The 21,098-nt window shown below is 38.4% G+C and overlaps 2 protein-coding genes across 7 annotated transcripts; both read right to left on the bottom strand.

Moving 5' to 3' along the window:
* Window positions 1–8: 8 nt before the first annotated feature.
* Window positions 9–4,889, bottom strand: LOC103462404 (polymeric immunoglobulin receptor-like). Its single transcript, XM_017302226.2, has 8 exons — window positions 4,767–4,889; window positions 4,216–4,536; window positions 3,684–4,004; window positions 3,301–3,594; window positions 3,040–3,072; window positions 1,569–1,664; window positions 1,420–1,490; window positions 9–412 (listed from the first exon to the last, which is right to left on the bottom strand). The coding sequence occupies exons 1-8, from the start codon at window positions 4,798–4,800 to the stop codon at window positions 266–268; spliced, it is 1,317 nt and encodes a 438-aa protein (XP_017157715.2). The 5' UTR covers window positions 4,801–4,889; the 3' UTR covers window positions 9–265.
* Window positions 4,890–6,412: 1,523 nt separating this feature from the next.
* Window positions 6,413–20,845, bottom strand: LOC145551264 (polymeric immunoglobulin receptor-like). Of its 6 annotated transcripts, none has more exons than XM_081605769.1 (12): window positions 13,266–13,433; window positions 12,814–13,094; window positions 12,235–12,290; window positions 11,674–11,997; window positions 10,480–10,800; window positions 9,749–9,817; window positions 8,925–8,999; window positions 8,398–8,715; window positions 7,990–8,310; window positions 7,591–7,884; window positions 6,972–7,100; window positions 6,413–6,887 (listed from the first exon to the last, which is right to left on the bottom strand). In XM_081605769.1, exons 3-12 carry the CDS (start codon window positions 12,269–12,271, stop codon window positions 6,868–6,870), a joined length of 1,908 nt encoding a protein of 635 aa, XP_081461895.1. In that variant the 5' UTR covers window positions 12,272–12,290; window positions 12,814–13,094; window positions 13,266–13,433; the 3' UTR covers window positions 6,413–6,867. The 6 variants fall into 6 exon arrangements, with proteins under 6 accessions (XP_081461895.1, XP_081461878.1, XP_081461882.1 ...); XM_081605752.1 differs by having other exon boundaries at window positions 11,674–12,000; window positions 13,266–13,432; XM_081605756.1 differs by lacking the exon at window positions 13,266–13,433 and having other exon boundaries at window positions 11,674–12,000; window positions 12,814–13,139.
* Window positions 20,846–21,098: the final 253 nt, after the last annotated feature.

The following is a 21,098-nucleotide window of genomic DNA, read 5'->3' as shown; positions in this document are numbered from 1 at the left end:
ACAATAAATGTAAGCACAAACCTTTAGCTTTTATTTTTTTCCCTTTTATATCCATCAGGTTTAATTAATACAACGCAAAGCAAAAATATGCAGTGAGAAAAACATTTAAAGCTAAAGTTCAAACTCCCACCAGAAGCGAGATGATAACGATTTAAGGCAGACAACATTTTTCAGGGACACCAAAAACTGTCCTAGTTTTCTGTGGAAATAATTATTTGTCTTTAAAAAAAAGAGCTGGCTTTGTCAACCCTTCATCTCTCTTGGTTTAAATGAAATGGTTGCAGTAGATCTGCTCAGTCGGGTTGTTTTCGTAGATTCCTTGGACTTCATCTGCAGTTTCAGGGAGGAAATGTGTGCGCTGCATCCTCTTCTGCTGCGAGAACATCGCAGCAACATCATCGTTTTTGTAAACCTAAAAAAGAAGGAATAAATTACAACGGTTGGCATGGATGAGTCAGGTTACTGTCAGGTTTGGTTTAATATTAAAATGCAATTGATGTACGGAGGCCCTAGTCCTCAGTGCGGCTGTCACAGGTTCGATCTCTGGCTCATTGTCCTTTGCCACCCGTCTTCCTCCTCTCTCTCACAACACACTTTCTTGTCAACTGTCAAATAAAGGCCTCTAGAGCAAACAAACCCTTTAAAAAAACCCTAGAGTAATGTAGCAATGTAAATATCTATTTAAAGTAAAAGCAGGAAACTAAGTGTGAGTAACAGGCATGTCAGTGTCAGATGTGTCAGGAGCAGAGTTCGTACAATCTGTGAGCCGTTCCTCAAATAAATTTGATCAATTTAGCAAAGAACTTTTAAAGATTTTTTTGGTAACACTTGATTTGAAGGGGTGTGCATAAGACTAACATGACACTGTCATAAACATGACATAACATCTGCCATGAACATAAAGAAGTCTATGAATGTTTATGACTGTTGTCATGAAGTGTCATTTGGTAAATAATGACACTTTTAATGCAAAGTTGCTCTAAAAGCTGCATTGAAAGTCCAATAAAAATGCCAATTTTGCATTCAATTGTTATTATTTACAAAATCATGCAAAGTTGCCACTTTTAATGGACTTTCAATGCAACTTTTAGAGCAACTTTGCATTAAACGTGTCATTATTTACTGAATGACTCTTCATGACAACTGTCATAAATATTCATAAAGACTCCTTCATGTTCATGACAGATGTTATGTCATATTTATGACAGTGTCATGTCAGTCTTATGCACACCCCTTCAAATAAAGTGTTACCATTTTTTTTTTTTTTACCAGAAATATGTTTGTGAAGACATTTAAAGGTTTCTACTTATTATTGTACCAACTAAAGTTTTCATATAAAATCATCTAAAGTGCCGGGTCATGTTGGTACTGGGCCGTGTAAAAAAAAACAAAAAAACATTTGGATTTGGGTTTTCTTACGTCTTCCCCACTCATCACGTCTTGTGCATCTGCTGCCTCCGGTTTGCTTGTGTTCATGTCGACTGCTGCTTCTAGTGAAGCAAATCAAATGAAAATAAATCAGTTTAATGCACATTTGCCTCTGCTGAAAGCGAAAGCACTAAGCTGACCTTTCAACTGGCGACGTTTGGTCCTGCAAACTTTGACCAGGATGATTATCAGTATCAGCAGCAGAACGGGGAGCGCAGCGAAAAGCCAGTACGAAGCTGCAGATGAAAGCCACAAATAAAGAGTAAAACAAATTCAAGATGAAATGACTTGACTTCCTCAAACACATTATCCTTAAAGCGCCACGCTGCTACAAGTGGGAAGGGCTGTCAAAAAGTCCCTGAAGTCTAGATGCTCCACTCAGGCTTCTTTTATACTATTAGTCTCAATCTGATCATTCTTGAATTGAAGTTTTATTTAGAAACTTCTTAATTAACAGATGCTTTTCGCGTATGATCACATGCAAAACAAGGGAAACAGAGTGTGCCGCTCTACAGAATCATGTTGTCTGATGTCCTCTCTGCTGTCACTTTGACCTCAGAGAAGGAACCAGATCAAGAGATTTGATGATCTTGATGGAAACAGAAAGAAATTACTAATACAATATCTTACATAGGCGTAGTGTTATGCTCTATGTGGAGATGTTCGTTAGCTTTGATTGTATATGTCACATTTTTGTTATTTATCATTGTTTATTAAACTCTGAAAGCTGTGTGGCTTTGTTAATAGTCTGTCCTAGAATGCGGTTGGATATGCCCTTTTTTTGTTGTTGAGCGTCTGCCCCTTTAGTGGTCTCTGCACGGCCCTGGTGCACTAAAAGGTTGCATTGTGCTTATATTTTTAATAGTGTAATTCTGTAAAGACAAAATATGTCTGGTGGTCCAGCTCTGATTTACATATCTTGCTAAATTGCAGGTTTGAATATTGCAATACTTTCCTAGAACAAAATAGACCTGCAGAAAGAAATTACTAATAAAATATCTTACATAGGCATAGTGTTATGCTCTATATAGAGTTGTTCGTTAGCTTTGATTGTATATCTCACATTTTTGTAATTTATCATTATTTATCAAACTCTGAAAGCTGAGTGGCTTTGTTAATATTCTGTCCTAGAATGCGGTTAGATGTGCCCTTTTTTTGTTTTTGAGCACCTGCCCCTTTAGTGGCCTCTGCACGGCCCTGCAGTATTACTGAGTAACATTATGGAGTCCTCGCCTCGTTTCTGTCCAGATCCTCTTTACGAAGCAAAGCCCAGAACATGTGGCTGGTTTTTATCAGGTTAATACCAGTTTGCACTGATAAAACTGTTTAGTTGACATTTGTTTGAACCAAGCAGGTCATGTCAAACCACATCGTGTTTTTGAGGTTATTCTATGAGATTTCTAGAAATGGACAGCAATATAAGTGGATACCTCAGTAAACATAAGGGAGACTTTTTAGTTAAATTCATCTATTGGATCTGAGACATGAGTCAAAGGGGCTGTGAGACGTTTAGAGAGCAACCAACTCTGACAAATACACACCATATATGGACATGCTAAATATGAATGTGGGACTTTCTGCCACAAGCTCAGTTTCATTTCACCATCTCACCTTCTATTATGGACACACCAGGCTGTTCTTCCTCTGCAACAAGAAACACACCAACAATCATAAACTATGAGTACAACGCTACAATCAATGCACCAAAATATCTGGTTCTGTACATGCTTGTACAATTTTTCAAACTATCTGAGATGTATAATCTGCTTTATGAATAAAAACATTATTATTGCATTCAGTTTAAAATTTTAAAAGCAATAAAAACATCATCTTGAGTGAAGGCTTAGCTGCAGTGCATCGTCATGCTCTTACCTACAGTCAGATGAAACTGGGTGTAGTTTCCAATATTCCACTCGGGGTCTGATCTACACCAGTATGTCCCAGAATCTCCTGCTTCAAGTTTTGTGATCACCACAAAAAAAAAGGTGGCATTAACATTATGCAGTGTGAATCTGCCTTGATAAGTCATGTATGTGCAGTCGCTGCGCTGTGCTCCTTTGCAGAGGAACATCATATTGTTACGATGATGAGGTGGATAAGGACACTGGAAGGTTACCGCACGTCCCACAATGCCACTCAAGTTCTTTGATTCCACGCAGCACCACTCTGACAATAAACAACAACATATTGAAGGTTCAAGTCACACTCTTCTATGACAATTGATCTCAACAGAGGTAGCCTGTTTGGCTTCTCACCTTTGACCTCCAGCTCAACAGCAGAGAAATCATCAAAACCTGAGTTTCTCTGGACTCCACAAAGATACGACCCAGAATCCTTCAGGGTCAGACTGGAAATGGTCACTGTGAATATTCCTGACTTCCTGTCATCAGAGAGTCTGAATCGTCCATCTTGTGTGTTGCTAGAGGTGATCACTGCCTGCTGTAGACATGTGGAGGGCCGGTTTCCTCTGCAGAAGAACTTCAGCTTGTCAACAGACTGAGAGTCGTACGGACAGCTGATGGTCACTGAACCTTCCTCAGTACTTTGGATTTGATTCACCGTGTCGCAGCATCTGTCTGATAGGAAGACAAACAACGCGGTAAACTAGCAGACGTATTGAGGAAAAACACATAGTGTGTTTTTAATTGTGTTACTTACAATAGCTATACCATATAGGACAAGGAAACAATACTTTAATTTAGTTAAATGTTACATTTAGCAAAGCTGTTGTTAAACAGCTTGATTGTGTTACATTTCATGTTTTTTATTTGAACTTTATTCTTTTACCTGGTCTTATGTTCAGCTTTACTTCCTTGTATATATCTGTAAAGTCTTTGGTCACTCCACACCAGTATTTTCCAGCTTCATCAAGACGAAGGTCAGAGATGGTCACTGTGAAAGTTCTTGCTCTTTTGTCGTCATCGGTTGAGTATTTGTTGTTATTTCCTTTCGATCTAATAAGAACATCATCATCGTGTTCGCAGTTTTTCTTGCACAGGTACTTTTCATAATCCTCATATCCTGGACCATATGGACAGGGAACCTCTGCATCGCTGCCCTCATATCCGAACACAGGGATTACATCACCGGTCACACAACTCACAGCAGCTACAATGAGAAGTTAGTAATTATATTTTAGATTAAATGTTTTTTTTTTTCTAAAGCACTCAAAGTCTAATGCCTGTAGATCATTAACTGTCATCTCAGATGTTTAATGCTTAGCTTTTTTTTTCTTTGTTGTTTACCAAAAAGTTGAGCTACCTTACTAGATCATATCAGGTCATAAATCAAACCACTAAAGAAGAATAACATATTTCAGATCAAATACTTTAACTTACTGCACATGAGGAGCAAGTTGCAAAGGCTCCACATCTTTCTGTTCCTCAAGGCAACAGACAAACTAAAGCAGAAGCAAAGTTACTCTTCTCTTAGAAAGATATTAAGGAAACCACTGGGCTTCCTGAGGTTAGCACGGCTCACTTGTGTCCAAACATAGACATAGAAAAACAGAAACTTTATCCGCTTTGCTGCCTCACGAAATGATAAGCCCATCAAAAGAGGAATTATTATAATTCAATGTATTTTTCTTAATTAAAATACATCACCATCAAATTTAGCTTTATCTATGCAACACTATGTACATTTTTTCTAGCATGGACCACACTACAACACAGTCCAGCTCTGTTTTTTAACATGAAAATCAATACATCAGATTTTCCAACAAAGTGTGAAAAAAGACCAACATTAAAAAACGGCAGGTTGCAGCAAAGTTGGTTTTTCAGAATATTATTGACCCAATTGTCTGCAATGAAGCTGTGCATGTTAACAGAGAACATGTGCACTCTATTCATGTGGAAGTCATATGTGGCTCCATATGCGCATGACAAATTTCGTGGCTGGATTTCTTTCAAATTTAGTTTTTATTAATTTATGCATTTTTACCTCGGAGGGAAAACTTTCTATTATTCCAATCTTGATATGATACAGCAGGAGGTCCCTCATTTCTTTGCTCTCTGTCTCCAGAGCCTTTAGGATCACAGGTCAAATCTCATCCATATTGGTGCTCCTACCTTGGTGACCTTTGACCCAGTGATGGAATCACTTTCTCCTTAGTTTCCATGCTCTGCTAATCTACCGATGCTAACTTGAACCTGTGGGAAGTAGCATAAAATAAGCTGGATTCTGTGTTTTCTGAGTAAACACTGCACATTAGATACAAAAGCCACTGAGGAACTTTACTCAGGGACTTTTAATTACTAGATTTTTCATCTAAATGGATAAAAAGAATGAATTTGACATTGATTTAAGTCCAGTTTTCACTGATAAGCTTGTTTGTTGGAATCAGAGAAACTTCAGTCTTTTTAAGTATAATCTTAATGAAAACTACATCTATCAATCAAACATGTTTTTTTGAGGTTGTTCTGTTGCATTTCTTCATATCGACAGCAAATTAAGTGGCTACTTTGGTCACATTAAGGGGAACTCCTTAGATTGCGTTTTTGGAGTAGAGAAGAAAACAACACGTTAAATATGAAGGTGAGAATGTGTTTCTGTGAACACTGCCACTAATCCAGTTTCATTTCCCCATCTCACCTTCAAATTTGGGCTTTTCTGACATAGCACATTGTTCTTTCTCTGCAACAAGCAACAGGCCAAATCTAAGAAAATGTGAGTCCATTTATCTGATTGTTAAGATTTTCAGCTTTGTAAACTACAGTATTAGTAGTTTAGTCTACACTTGTATCATCATGCTCTGAACATTGTGCAGTCAGTGTGACTATATAAGACGTGCTGCTCCGGTCTCCTTTGCAGAGGAACATCTTATCGTTACGATGATGAGGTGGACAAGGACACTTGGAGGTCGCAGTATGTCCCAGGGTGCCGTGCTTCAAAAATATGACCCAGAATCCTTTCAGTCTGATTGGAAAATGTCACAGTGAATATTGTTGCCTTCCTGTCATCACTGGACACAGAGTCTCATGAATAAATTTAATTCAAAGTTCCAGTTTATTCTATCGTTTAGGTGTGCAGTTTAGAGTTCAGACATTTTTACACTGTTTATACTCGTCTTGTTTTATTCATTGTTACAGATATAATTGCATTTCCTCAGTTGTACGTAGTTTGGCATTGTGAGATAATTATTTTACTTTGCTGGTTTAGCAGTTTGTACTCATTTCCCTGTTTTTTGGTTGTTTTTTTTTTTTACCTCTGACAAACACACTTTTGTATGAAAATTGCTCTAAACTAAGACCCAAAAAATTGCTAAAAAATAAAATCTGAGTACTTAAAAAAAGAACCACATTAATTTAAGTTTAAATAGTCCAGTGAACATTATCTCAGATGATCCCATCGCCCCCGCAGATGAAGCTTTGGTCTGCAGATGTTTTGCACGTCGTCCATCCATCAGCTGATGTGTCTGCAAACCGAAGCTTAGATTCTTTATCTGGAAACTTTTCTCTCTGAAAAAAAAAAAAAAGCATAAATTATCAAATTTATTTATACACCTCTTCTTGTTGACGTTGAAGACAAAAAAACATGCTCACCTTTCAATGTTTTGTGACATTTGTTCTTGTAAACTTTAACTAGGACCAATGTCACCATCAGCAGCAGCCCAGCAGCTAAAGCAAACAGGGCATAGAAAGCTGGACCTGAAAGTTGGTGGAGAGTCGCATCTGCCATAAATAGAAAAAAAGACATTTGGAAGAAGTTTTGGTTGAAACTCTTTGCAGTTGACATTAACCAATCAATGTCTCCAGGTTCTAACCCCGAACAGCAAAATAAATGCTTTGTACTTGGCAAAAATAAATAAAATAAAAAAATACTTCAAATGTGTAGACAAACTACTACTACGCTTTCAGTATATACTTTTTCCTGATGGTTTTCTCTAGATAGTGTAACTTATTTTTCTGTTTTCATGCGAGAAGCATCTGCTCTCAGCTTCCGTAGCGAACACAACAACACCCAGACAGTCTGACATGATCTCGTGCAGTTGGTGATAAACCAGTGGGGATTAACTTATCCTGCAAGTTTGTGCAAACCCAAGAGAACTTGAATCCCACTCACGCTGAACTTTGGTCCCAGTTTTAACTTTGTGACCTCTAGATCTGATGTACAAAACTGCACTGGAAACTGAGGTCGTTTTTACCCCTGTGTCTCTCTCACCTACAGAAAGATGAAAGCGGGTGAAGTTCCCAACATTCGCCTCTGGGCCTGAGCCACACCAGTACGTCCCAGCATCTCCTGCTTCCAGCTTTGTGACTGTCACAGAGAAAGAGCTGGAGGAAACGTTGCTCAGAATAAACCTACTTTGGTCCATCATGTCTGTGCAGTTGCTGGCTCTGTCTCCCTTGCAGAGGAACATTGTGTCATTGTGATGCTGGGGTACATAAGGGCACTGGAAGGTCACACTATGGTCCATTACGCCACTCAAGTTCTTTGACTTTGCACAGCACCACTCTGACGAATAAAATAGCAACATTGTTTTTTTGGGTTTTTTTTGAGAGACAACAGGGTGAGATCACAAAAAAAATTTAAATCGAGGTAGTCTGCTTGGCTTCTCACCTTTGACCTCCAGCTCAACAGCAGAGAAATCATCAAATCCTGAGTTTCTCTGGACTCCACAAAGGTACGACCCAGAATCCTTCAGGGTCAGACTGGAAATGGTCACTGTGAATATTCCTGACTTCCTGTCATCAGAGAGTCTGAATCGTCCATCTTGTGTGTTGCTAGAGGTGATCACTGCCTGCTGTAGACATGTGGAGGGCCGGTTTCCTCTGCAGAAGAACTTCAGCTTGTCGACAGACTGAGAGTCGTACGGACAGCTGATGGTCACTGAACCTTCCTCAGTACTTTGGGTTTTATTCACCGTGTCGCAGCATCTGTCTGATAGGAAGACAAAACTGTTACTTGCAGCAAACGTTACAGAAAACTTGTCTTGTCCTAATATTTACTGTCGATTTCAACATTTACCTGGTTTTACTTCCAGCTTTCTTTCAATGCTGATATCTCTTCCTATTCTTGTCACTCCACACCAGTATTTCCCAGCGTCATCAAGGCGAAGGTCAGAGATGGTCACTGTGAAGATTCTTGTTGTTTTATCATCGTGAATGGAGTATTTTCCACTACTTCCTTGTGATGTTGTTATAAGAACATCAGCATAATGACAGTCGTTGTTGCACAGGTATTTCTGACGACCCTCGACTCCCCGATCATAGGGGCAGGAAACGTTCACGTCTCCGCCCTCGTATCCAAACACATGGATTGAACCTGCAGCGCTGCTCAGAGGTGCTGGAGAGAGAAAACATTAACATGTATTTATACTTTACTTTAAGAGATTTTCTTTTATCCTAGTAACTATATCAAATCTGTCCGTATGTTTTCATAAACACATAGAGTACTTTAATATTCAGATGATGATTGGAGAGCAAGCAGTTTTGTTTGTGCGGTCTCTCAACATATTAAATATGTACACAGTCAGACATTAACACACACTGTACCTTTAGCCTGTTCCTCTGATGATGGTGGTGTGGTAGTAATGATAGTTTTCACTGTTATGCTCCGATGCCAATACACTGTTAGAGAAAAAAAAACTCAGTTTTAACAGATTGTTGTTGTTTTTTTTACTGTGATCTATTGTCTTCAGCAGCTAAACATCTCAGCACATTCAGATTAACTGAACTCTGAGCATTGAAATTTCTACAGCTGGTCAGATGATATTTTAAAATAGAAAAACAAAGAGGGAAAAAAAAAACAATGCAAAAAATGTCAATGTTGTACACAGTTTCAAACCAGGAGCACAAAGTAAGCCCGCTCCTTTAGAAACAGGACTTGATGTCCCATAAGATCCCTCTCTCCCCCGGTTCCTCATGTTTTGCCCACAGAAACAAATGTTTTTCAAAACCTCACCGTCTGCGACAAGATGGAAAAATGTTTGAGAGCAACTTTAGAATCACTAAACATATTCCAGTAAATTAAAGAAGGTCTAACATCTCTACAACCATCACAGACAACTCAGACTCATTTTCTGTTTGTTTTGATTTGAGCCTTGAAGGAGCAAAAGTCACATGCTTTGTGGTTGCCAGGCAACAGTAAGACATCTGCAAAGACAGTCGTCCTCAACCGCTCAGTCACAAGTGGTAAAAGGTTTACAGCAGATGAGTTACCAAATGGCGTGAATCACATTTTTGTGATTCAACACATTGGTCACAAGTGTCATTTGCTAAACTTACCATTCCTGCTGCAACAGAGAGGCCAAGTGAAACTGCTTTCTCTGTTTCATGTGTGTGGGTGTGTGTGTGTGTGTGTGTGTGATCTCTCTCACCTTCTGTCGTGATGCTTGGTGGCAGATCCTCAAGCTTTTTTTCTCTACTTGTATTTTGTTCTCCTTTTTCTGTGACAACCAAGAAGTAAAATGAGGCATACTATGTCAAAAGAATAATAAATTAATGAAAACGCAGCTCATGCTGCAGCATCAAGGTCTGCAACAATCAGTCCAGGACATATGTGGCGTCGATGTTTGGTAAACTCGTGTAAATCTTTTTTCATGTGCAGTACTAGAAGTTGTGGGCACTGTTTTCTGCCAGCAGGCTGAATGTAAAATACATATACATAATTCCCAATATCACTCCAAAATAACTCAATAACTTTGGTTAATGATGAAAATAAATCAGTTAATGTTTTAAATACATACTTAATAAATGCAGGTACATAGCCATTTTTCAAAATGTCCTGCAATATTTTAACTGAGTTCCACAAAGAACGACACTAGAAGTACCAGTCATATGTTTTCAGATACAAGACAAAACCATTATTAGTGGATCTATAAAGTACATCACAATTTGTGACATCTTTAATTATTTTTTATCAAGCTTATCTATTTTTTTTCTTATATTTTTCACGCAGAGGCTATTTTTTTGTAAATTGTTCCCAGACCTTTTCATTAAGAAATGTTCCACTTAACCCTTCTCGACCCCACTAAGGGACAAGGGTGCAGAAAAATGGATGGATGGATGGATGGAAATGTTCCACTTAGGTAAAGGTTTCATCTCTCACCTTTGACATCCAGCTCAACAGCAGTGAAAACATCAAATCTTGAGTTTCTCTGGACTCCACAAAGATACGACCCAGAATCCTTCAGGGTCAGACTGGAAATGGTCACTGTGAATATTTCTGACTTTCTGTCATCAGAGAGTCTGAATCGTCCATCTTGTGTGTTGCTAGAGGTGATCACTGCCTGCTGTAGACATGTGGAGGGCCGGTTTCCTCTGCAGAAGAACTTCAGCTTGTCGACAGACTGAGAGTCGTACGGACAGCTGATGGTCACTGAACCTTCCTCAGTACTTTGGGTTTGATTCACCGTGTCGCAGCATCTGTCTGATAGGAAGACAAAACTGTTACTTGCAGCAAACGTTACAGAAAACTTGTCTTGTCCCAATATTTACTGTCGACTTCAACATTTACCTGGTTTTACTTCCAGCTAGGATAGGAAGATAAAACTGTTACCGACAGCAAAAGTTACAGAAAAATGTTATTCTAAGGAGCAAAGAGACAGAAATGAAGAAATCTTTCAAAACTTTCCAGCCCAGAAATAGAATTTATGTGTTTTAAGTTTCTAATAATTAAATACTGAAATTATGCAACATCGTACCAAAAGTACAAACAGTGTATTATTGTTTGCATTTGAACTAAAACAGACTTCTGATTTAATGCTAAGACATTTAAAAATTTGATGAAGACATGTTAAAAAAAGTTCTTTTTAGAGATAATTTTTTGATGATGTTCTGTTTTAGGCAATCTGTGTTCAGTCGTATCAATCTTATTCTCTTCTAATCGATGTGAATTTTCTATTTAAATCTCATGATTTCATTTAAGTGTAACACTCCCCTTCTTCATGCTTTCTTCAATCAAAAACATTTATTTCATTTGGTGTTATGGTCATGTTTTTGCTTAAATTCACCAACATAACTCTGATCAATTAATTATTTTAACAAAGAAAAAGAATCAACCTATGCTCTTCATAGGTTTTTTTTCTTATTTCTTTTTCTGCCTTTTATTTGTCGCTTTTTCTCATTTTTAAGGACACTCCGTACACTATAGAAATAAAATTAGTGGAAAAGTAACCAAACTATCATTCCCTAGTTTTCACCATCCGCCTTCACACACACTAATCTCCCTGGATTCAGCTCTTTTCCCCTATTGCCCATCTACCTGTAAGTTCATACAGGTATTAAGAGTTTTATTATTTACCTGCTTCAACTTCCAGCTTTATTTCAGTGTAGATATCTTTTCCTGCTCTGGTCACTCCACACCAATATTTCCCAGCATCATCAAAGTGAAGATCAGAGATGGTCACCGTGACGACTCTTGTTGTTTTGTCGTCGTAAACAGAGTATTTGGTTTTATTTTCTTGTGATGATTTGATAAGAAAATCGCTGTAACCACAGCTGTTCTTACACAGGTACTTCTGGTATCTCTCATATCCCTGATCATATGGACAGGAAACCGACACATGTCTGCCCTCGTATCCAAACACACGGATCAAACCTGCAGCGCTGCTCACACAACTCAGAGCTGCTGCAAAGAGAAGACAACAAATTTTCACGTATTTTTTCTCTCTCTGTATAATCGTATATAAATAGTATTATTTTCAGATGTATTCCCATGAAATAAATGCATTGAAAAACTTATTTTTATTATTTTTAATCACCTGGTCGAAATAAAGTTTATTTGTTCTGAAGAAACTTGTCACAAGAAGATAAATCAACATCCTGCAAGAAAATGTTCTCAAAATCAAATTCGATAACTTACTGCACAACATGAGCCGCAGGTTTTGATGGGTCCACATCGTTCATGAAGACAAGAAACTAAAGCAAAACCCAGGACAAACAGCGGAGAGAAATATTTTGAGGAAACAGTGTTAATGCAGTAAACAAAACATTCAGAGCAAAATGGGCAGATTTAAATTGTTTTAAAGTCTATTTGGTTTTACTTCAGAATTTGAATTTAACTCTTTCAGAGTTATTTCAACAAGAGATTGAGTAGCTTTCACTCTATCAAGTGTTAGACGTCAATCATCCACAGGTGGAAATCTGGAGCAACAGCACCATCTAGTGGCCACTTTTTAATTTATTTATTTTTTACTATCAGCTGGAAGCCCAACTCAAATTAATGACACTGGAAATACTGAAGCAGCTAACTCTGTCGTTGTACCTGAACGCTGCAAACAAGAAGTTATGAATTATCAGTATTTCACACACACACACACACACACACACAAAAGATGTCACTAGGTTTGCAGTAAAATTATTGTTTCAAACTTAATGACAAAATCATGTGTGAAGAAAGTCCAACTAATAATAAACATCTTTGCCCAATAAAGCAGCTCACCTTCACAGCAGTCAGCTTGTTGTAGAGGATTTATTTGCATTAATGCTTGTTTTTCCTCTGGGGGTCGACGGAGTTTGATGAATTTGCTAGTGGCTGGTTGGGTGAGGAAGGGCTCCGTCTGGAGGTCGAGGGGCGGGGTGGAAGCGGGTCTGGACTACAATACAAGCCAACAACAGCCATGCCCCTTAATTTCTGCTGTGCATCAAGGGGTTGACCGTTTCTGTGTACTTTCTGCTCAGCGCAACACTCTGCAAAGGTTTTTAATCCACCCATCCTGAAAACTAAAATTACTCTTATAAGTACCTTTTTATTTTCCAAAAAAGTTACTCAAGTGAAAGTAACAATTACTACCCACTTTTGAACATAGATAACATCAGTAGCCTACAGGCTACTAGTTAACAAGCTTAACGTGCTGTATTGGTATTAGCTCGTCATCTTTTAGCTAACCTTACCTGCATCCAGCAGCTTTACGCAACTCAGTCGGTTAGTTTGGGGGGAAAACTGTGTAAAGGTCTTTACGTTGTGCTGGTTTGCTGCCGTGATTCTAACACACCTGAGCTGCTCTGCACACCTGCACAGGTCCCCATCGCTGCCGCACAGCCGTAAACCCAGCGCGAGCGTCTTAGCGCTCATGTTGCGTTTAAAGGTGGCTTGGAAAAGCAGGTTACGACGTGATAACGACGGATTAAACAGTTTTAACTGCTGAAAAAAGTGACAGAAGCCACAGATATGGGAAGTGCGGAAGCTCCTACTGTATCAAATCGATATATATGAATAACAGAGAGTTGGCCACTCTGAGGTAAAAACAACAAACAGCTTCCAGTCAAGGGGGGCCACTGCTGACATTTGCGGGCATTGCCCGCAAATGCCGCCAGGCCCACGGGTGGAACAACAGTGGTAATTAGTGACCGGTTTCTTTAAGAATGCCAGGACAAAGAGCGGGACAAAGAGAACACAATGTTTGGGCTCCAAAGAGCCATTAGCTGAAAACAATGCATTTCTCAGGTCCTGCAAGGCCCATGCTGGATATTTCTCCTGTTTGTCAAAGGCACGACTTCCAGATACTTTTCATCTGATTCAGATACTAATCTATCTATCTATCTATCTATCTATCTATCTATCTATCTATCTATCTATCTATCTATCTATCTATCTATCTATCTATCTATCTATCTATCTATCTATCTATCTATCTATCTATCTATCTATCTATCTATCTATCTATTAGTACAAGTGTAGAAATGCCTTTCTGAATATATGTTCAGCAGATTGTGATTGTTCATTTGAATCTATAGGATAATATAACCTCAGACCTTCCCTCTGATGCTAACTAAAAACATGGCTGATTCCTTTACACAGTCAGCTGCTTGCCTCTCCACACTGAATACTTCCTATTAAGCTATTCTTAACTGCAACGTTTCCATTCTCAACCAATAGTTGCCAGAAATTAAATACATGAAACTAATTTCATGTTGAAAATTACTTTAATAAAACTAAAACAAAAAAGTTTGGTACCCTGGCACATGACATACCAAGATGTTTTGGGTTTTTTTTTAATGCAAACTGAGTCATAAAATGTCCAAATAATAAACTCTATCTTGATGCCAGTTCCATCTATGTCAGCAAAAGTTATTCTCAAAACATTTTTTAGAAAAGAGGAACAACTTCTGCTTCTGTGTTCATGAAGGAAGTTAAACGCAACTAAAAGTTTTTTTTTTTTTTTGGAGGAATCATCAATGTTTGCATATTTTTATCTTTCTCTTATTATCAGAGCTAGTTAAGCTTAAATGGATTTGTACTTAAAAGAAAAAAATCCATTTAAGAAAAATAAAAAGACATATTCACTACTTAAATTAAAGTGCTGGGTTTTTTTTGGCTCCCATTATTTTTGCTTTAGTCACGTTTTCAGTTCAAACATTAGATGTGAAACCTGTGATTTACTTTTGTGTCACATTTTTAAACAAATGATTGAACGACAATGACAGTAAACAGTCACTAATACAAAATAATACATATAAACATAATATACATATATATATATATATGCAAAATATAACTGTTAATAAGATATGTGTTCCTTTCATCTCTACTTGTTTGCTTGTATTTACTTTTATTTACAAGTGGCCAATAGGTAGCTTTTTTTGTTTGGACAATAATATGATTGTTTCAATAAAATCAAGCCACAAACACAAATGTGTGCAGTGAAAAAGAAACAGGAAAAGAAGAAAATATTCTCCTCTGAATATGTTCAGAGAAGCCACAAATTCAAATCGACTATCTGTGTATTGGCGCTAAAGCTGCTCTCCATCACTTAAACTTATGGAAACCCTCGTTGCAGTAGATATCCTCAGCTGCTGTGACGTTTTCGTAGTCGGCTTCATCTTCATCCACATCATCGACGTGACAGCTGGCATTTTGTTGCCTCGAGGCGATCTGCTGTGACCTCATCACTATGGAGTCATGATTCTGATACACCTGGAGGAAACAGTGGATCACATTTCATCAGTGCCTGATGCAGCAGAGACGATTTTATAAACATACACCGATGGACGTGGTGTGCACTGCCTCGCAAAAAATAGCAACGCTTTGTTTTTTTTCCCTTCAGTTTCATTTCATCTGAAAACATTTGAATATTGTGAAAAAGTTCGATATTTTTTTAACCCACTCTTTGCAGAAAATGAAAGTAATGCAGCTTAATTACTCGTGCCATGCCGTGAAATATTTGAAGCCTTTATTTCTTGTAAATGTTTACTATTGTAGTCTGTAGCTGATGAAAATCCAAAATTCAGCATCTCAAAGAATTAGAATATTGTGAAAAATGTGCAGCATATTCATATAAAGTTGAGTGGAGGAGATTTTCAGACATTTTGGAAAAAAAAAAAATGTCTAAAACTGGTTCGTGTTTTCTGCTCATTACGTATCTTTGGTCAGACTGTAACAGTCATTATGCTGTTTGGTTCCTAGAGATGAGTAGGTATCGCCTCAAGGGGGCGCCTATTTCCTTTGTTGTTGCACTATTGTACAGAAGAAGAACTAGTCTTCCATTTTGTTGTAGAAGAGAACATAGGTGATGATGAGGTGCAGAGCGGTAAACTAACGTTACTTTTCTCATGTATGGAAATATAATGCTTAGTACCGTGGAGATCTGGCTGTATGTGGACGAAGTTAAATAAATTGAAAGCGTGGAATACTTCAAAAGTGCGTCCTGCTGTTTTGGGTTAGAGTGGCTAACCGCCACTGCTAACTCCTTCTCCAACCTCTCGCCGCACCGTCACAAGACGAGACTAAAGCTAAACTTCATTGGGCTTTATAAAACGTTCTAACACTGCGGATCACCCTAAAAACACAGTTCATTCACACATGGTAGTGGCAGCATTATGCTGTGGGCCTGTGTTCAGGAAGGAGGTTTAGGGGAAACGGGTCAGAATTCATGCACAGATGGATGGAGCTAAAAACGGGGGAATCCTGGGAAAGCCCATCAGTTATTATCTCAATAATAGCAAAAATATTCCAACGTAAAACTTTAAGTTCATATTGCCCACCCTTTGTTGTGCACAAGCGTAAAATCTTTGATGTCTACATATGTGGTAATACAAGTATTTGTATAACTGATCATACTTTGACCGCAAAACTTTGGACATTAGTTTTCTTACATCGTCTCCCCCACACACCTCCTGCTCTTCCACGAAGTCGAGCTTTTTTCCGTCTGCAACGACTCCGACTCCTGGAACAGAACGAAACATGAGAAAACAGCTGCGCACGCACGCACGCATATGCATCTGACTGAACTGGGGACAACGGAGGAAGCTCTAAATTCACCTTTTACTTTGCAACATTTGCTCTTGAAAACCGTGACCAGTATGACGGTCAGCAGCAGCAGCCCACCAAAGACGGCAGCGAGAGAATAGAGAGCGACGTCTGGAAGCCCTGAACAAAAAAAAACAATAAATTTAACACAAAGCTATGTCACTTCCTTTAAACATTGACTCCGGGTCACAGGAAGTACAAACCAAGTGCTTTTATTTATTATTATAAGCTCTATTACAATTTGGAAGTCCGTTACAGAACAGTCTAAAATGTTTTCATATTGCTGGGAGTGTTGAGCTGATGCAAAGTAATGGAAATGAACAGCCTTTTTTTGAAACTTTGTGCACACTGGAAATCTTAGAATTCACACTTTCACAATCTGTAAATATGTGAAATCGGCTCCCGGGGAGACTTCCTGGTTTTGTCGTGACAAGATATCGGTTCTGATTCATATCTCACCAGGTGAAAGTTGAACGGTAGATCGACCGACAGTTCAACAAACCAGAGCAGAGCCTGCATTACTGCAGACAAAGCCTCAGTCTGTCCATCCTTCTCTCCCTCCATCTTACCATCACTTATGAACAAGATACTTAGAAACAACTTGACCCTGTGTGGATTAGGCAAAAAAAAATCCAAAAAAACTGTAAACTTCTGCTCTCAATTTGTGTACCTTAAACCAATGAAAAAAATGTGTGTTGTGTAATCATTCCTTCATGGAAAAGGCATGATGAGGCATTAACTCACAATGGCTAAAAATGAGCATGACTTCAGAGCAGAGTATATAAATACCACTGTGCTTAATAAGCATAGGAAGTGTTTTCAAGGTCAAACTGTAAACCAAAACCACCGAACCACTGTCACACCAACCATCGTCAAACTAAAACCAAAGTCGAAAACATTAGGCTTTAACTGGACTATTTAGAAAGTAACAGAAGTACCTTTAGCTACTAGCCTGAAGAATATGTCCACTAAAATACCAACTCGCCGTACCTTCAATGAGTTCCTTAGAGAATGGCGGTGCAGCTGTAAGGCTAGTTTTCACTGTGCTGCTCTGGTGCTGATAAACTGTCAAAGAAACAAACAAAAAAAAAAAGTCTCACGAGAAGTCCGGATTCGTTTTGTTCAGGGTCAAACATCTCAGCGAAATTGAGGTGAACTGACATGCAAAAATATTTTTCTCATTTATGGTCTGAACTGAATATTCCACCTAAGGAAACGAGATGACTGTAAACAGCTGAGAGGACTTCACGTGGAACAGTGGAAATACGTGCAGTCAAACTCTGTAGAGGTGTTGAAACTCTGAGGTATTTTGTTCTCAGTTTCATTTGTGGGTTTGGGTTTCTGTTATTTTTGACTTTCTCACCCGTTGTGATGCCTTGTGTTGGCAATGCCTGGAGCGTTTTCTTTTTGGCCGCGTTCTGTTCTTCTTCTACTGTAGCTGTCAATGAAACAACAGATTGTGAAAGCGATCATCAGGCTCAGTGTTACATTTTCATTGCGACGTTCATGATGGAACTTGGATGGACTTGGAGCAAAGCAAATATATATATATATATATGTAATTTTTTTTTCTAGATTGTCTTGTTTCAAATGTGATCATATAATTTAGTTTTTTATATTATTGTTCCTATCTATTTCATTTTTATTCATCAACATGCACAATAAGTCACTTTAGAAGCTTTGAACTTTTGCTAGATATTTATTTTTTTAAATAAAAGATATAAATATATGTCTTTTGCTAGATATATTTACTGAAATTGTCCTTTACGTGTCCTGTGTGCCTCTCACCTACAGACAGATGAAACTGGGTGTAATTTCCGACGTTCCACTCTGACTCTGAACGGCACCAGTACGTTCCGACATCTCCTGCTTCCAGCCGTGTGATTTTAACCGAGAAAGCCCCGGAGAAATCACTGTGCACTAAGAACCTGCTTTGACCCTTCATCATGTCTGTGCAGTTGCTGCGTTGACTTCCTTTGCAGAGGAACTTCCTGTTGTTTTGGTGATTAGGTGGATAAGGGCACTGCAAGGTTACTTCATGTCCTGCAGTTTCGCTAATTACCTTTGACTTCACACAGCACCATTCTGGAAAGTACACAAAATAAAATTATTAAAGGGCCTATAAACACTATTTTCTATATACATTTTTCCTCAAAGTCTGTTTTTTTGAAAGTGTTTGACTTTTAAGTCACTTATAAGCATGAGTACATAAATTTGATCTCTCACCTTTGACCTCCAGCTCAACAGCAGTGAAAGCATCAAATCCTGAGTTTCTCTGGACTCCACAAAGATACAACCCAGAATCCTTCAGGGTCAGACTGGAAATGGTCACTGTGAATATTCCTGACTTCCTGTCATCAGAGAGTCTGAATCGTCCATCTTGTGTGTTGCTAGAGGTGATCACTGCCTGCTGTAGACATGTGGAGGGCCGGTTTCCTCTGCAGAAGAACTTCAGCTTGTCGACAGACTGAGAGTCGTACGGACAGCTGATGGTCACTGAACTGTCTTCGTTACCTTGGATGTTGTTCACCGTGTTGCAGCATCTGTCTGTAAAAACGTACACGGATGATGTCGCATGTTGTAGTTACGCATAAATAAATAGCACATAAATAGCACATTGCGTCGACTCTTTCAACTGCTAACGCTTTTGCTTTCTCACTTTATTATCACTCGCTGCAGTCGGAGAAAGTGTCTATTAATTCTCTTTATGCTTTTCATATTGCCAATCAAAGATAAATATTAAAAGTAATTGTTAAATTTTGGGGGTGATGTAGTGGGGTGGAGGTTAATAACAACCCACGTATGGAGGCCTTAGTCCTTGACTCGGACGTCACAGGTTCGAGTCCCAGCCAAATAATTTTGTGATCTTGTTTCATGAGCTATTAGATTAGCACTCACATGCAACAAGCAGAGAACTGCACGACTTTTGGCTTTTGCACCCATTTGAGGAGTATCAAGGCCTTGAAAATACATTTGTCTCGTTCACGTTTCACTGATTAGTTGGCTTCTACATGCAATTGGTAGAACAGAATTTTGTTTAGGTCCGACAAAGTAAAAGGAGCTGGAACCGTGAACATTTCTGATTTTGGTTTCCTTTCACTTTACATCCATGTGAAACTTATTGATGCTCTATAACTTAAAATCTCAATCAAATTTGGAAAACGTTTGGGAATATTTTTCTGGGTGTTGTTGTAGCCCAAGCTGCTTATTTGTACTTCGTTATTTGTAGGAGAGTATTTTTTATTATCAAAAGAAAAACTTTTTTTTTCTTTTTCTACGCTGGCAGCTGATCTTAAAAACAATTCACTCAGTTCGTCAAGACTAGTGTAGTGTTCAGTTCTGTATGAAATGAAGCTACTCCCTTCTGCGTGCAAGGTGTGTGTGTTTTCATGCTACTTACATCCTAATGCTTTGTTTGAAATGCTGAAAGTAGCAGCACTGCACAGGTTTGGTAAACTAATCATTAGACATGGAGGAAATCCTGTCATTGTGCTAATTTTACACAACTACCACCCGTTCTGAATATTGCAAACATTTACATCCTTGCCCCTTCAGGTATTCACGAGTCCTGTTTGAAAACTATTCAGCAACTTAAATGGTAAAAAAAAAAAGAAAGAAAAAAAATGTACATACCTTGTTTTGTTTCTATTTTTACCTCGGTGTAGAGATCTTTTCCATTCTTTGTCACCCCACACCAATATTTCCCAGCGTCGGTTGACTGGAGGTTAGAAATTGTTGTTGTGAAGGTTCTGGTCCTTTTGTCATCGTAGATGGAGTGTCTGGGTTTATTTGTTTGTGATGTTGTAATAAGGACGTCGCTGTAATCGCAGTCGTTCCTACACAGGTACTTTTCGTAACTCTCATAACCCTGAGGATATGAGCAGGAAACCTTCACATCTGTCCCTTCATATCCAAACACGTGGATCAAACCTGCAGCGCCGCGCACAAAGCTCAGAGCTGCTGCAGAGAGAAGACAGCATGAGAAAACATTTTCACATCAAAAAGTCTGATAACAGCATCAGGTATTCTCAATATGTGTCCTCCCTCCTGACACAGAGATAAGAAGGTATATAAAATCATTTTTTAAAAACTTACAACACAGAGTGAAGAACAGTTTCTGAAAGCTCCACATCTTTGATCTCTTTCAAAGAAAAAGAAACTTAACAGGAAGTGAACCCAAAATAAAACCAACACCCACTCTGAAACCATGTCTGGTGCATGATGATTATTCTCACTTCTTCATTATTCAGATGGCTAACTTTGAGTCGCTGGGCATTATCAGATGAGTTCGCTTCATCAGAGAGGCTTTAATATTCTCTCCCTTAATGCTCTCTCCACAAAGACAACTAAAGTGTTGTCTCATCTACTCAGATCTTTAAAATAAAATTCCGGTACAAATATATAAACTCGGTAAAGTTTTTTTCTTTTTTTGTTTAATTCAGTGTGTGTGTTGCTTGTGGTTATTGAAGGTTAAAACA

Source organism: Poecilia reticulata, chromosome 1 (assembly GCF_904066995.2).
Source record: "Poecilia reticulata chromosome 1, P_reticulata-male-v2, whole genome shotgun sequence".
NCBI classification, from domain to species: domain Eukaryota; kingdom Metazoa; phylum Chordata; class Actinopteri; order Cyprinodontiformes; family Poeciliidae; genus Poecilia; species Poecilia reticulata.
Note: the sequence above shows the minus strand (reverse complement) of the source record. Positions and strands in the feature narration are given on the sequence as shown.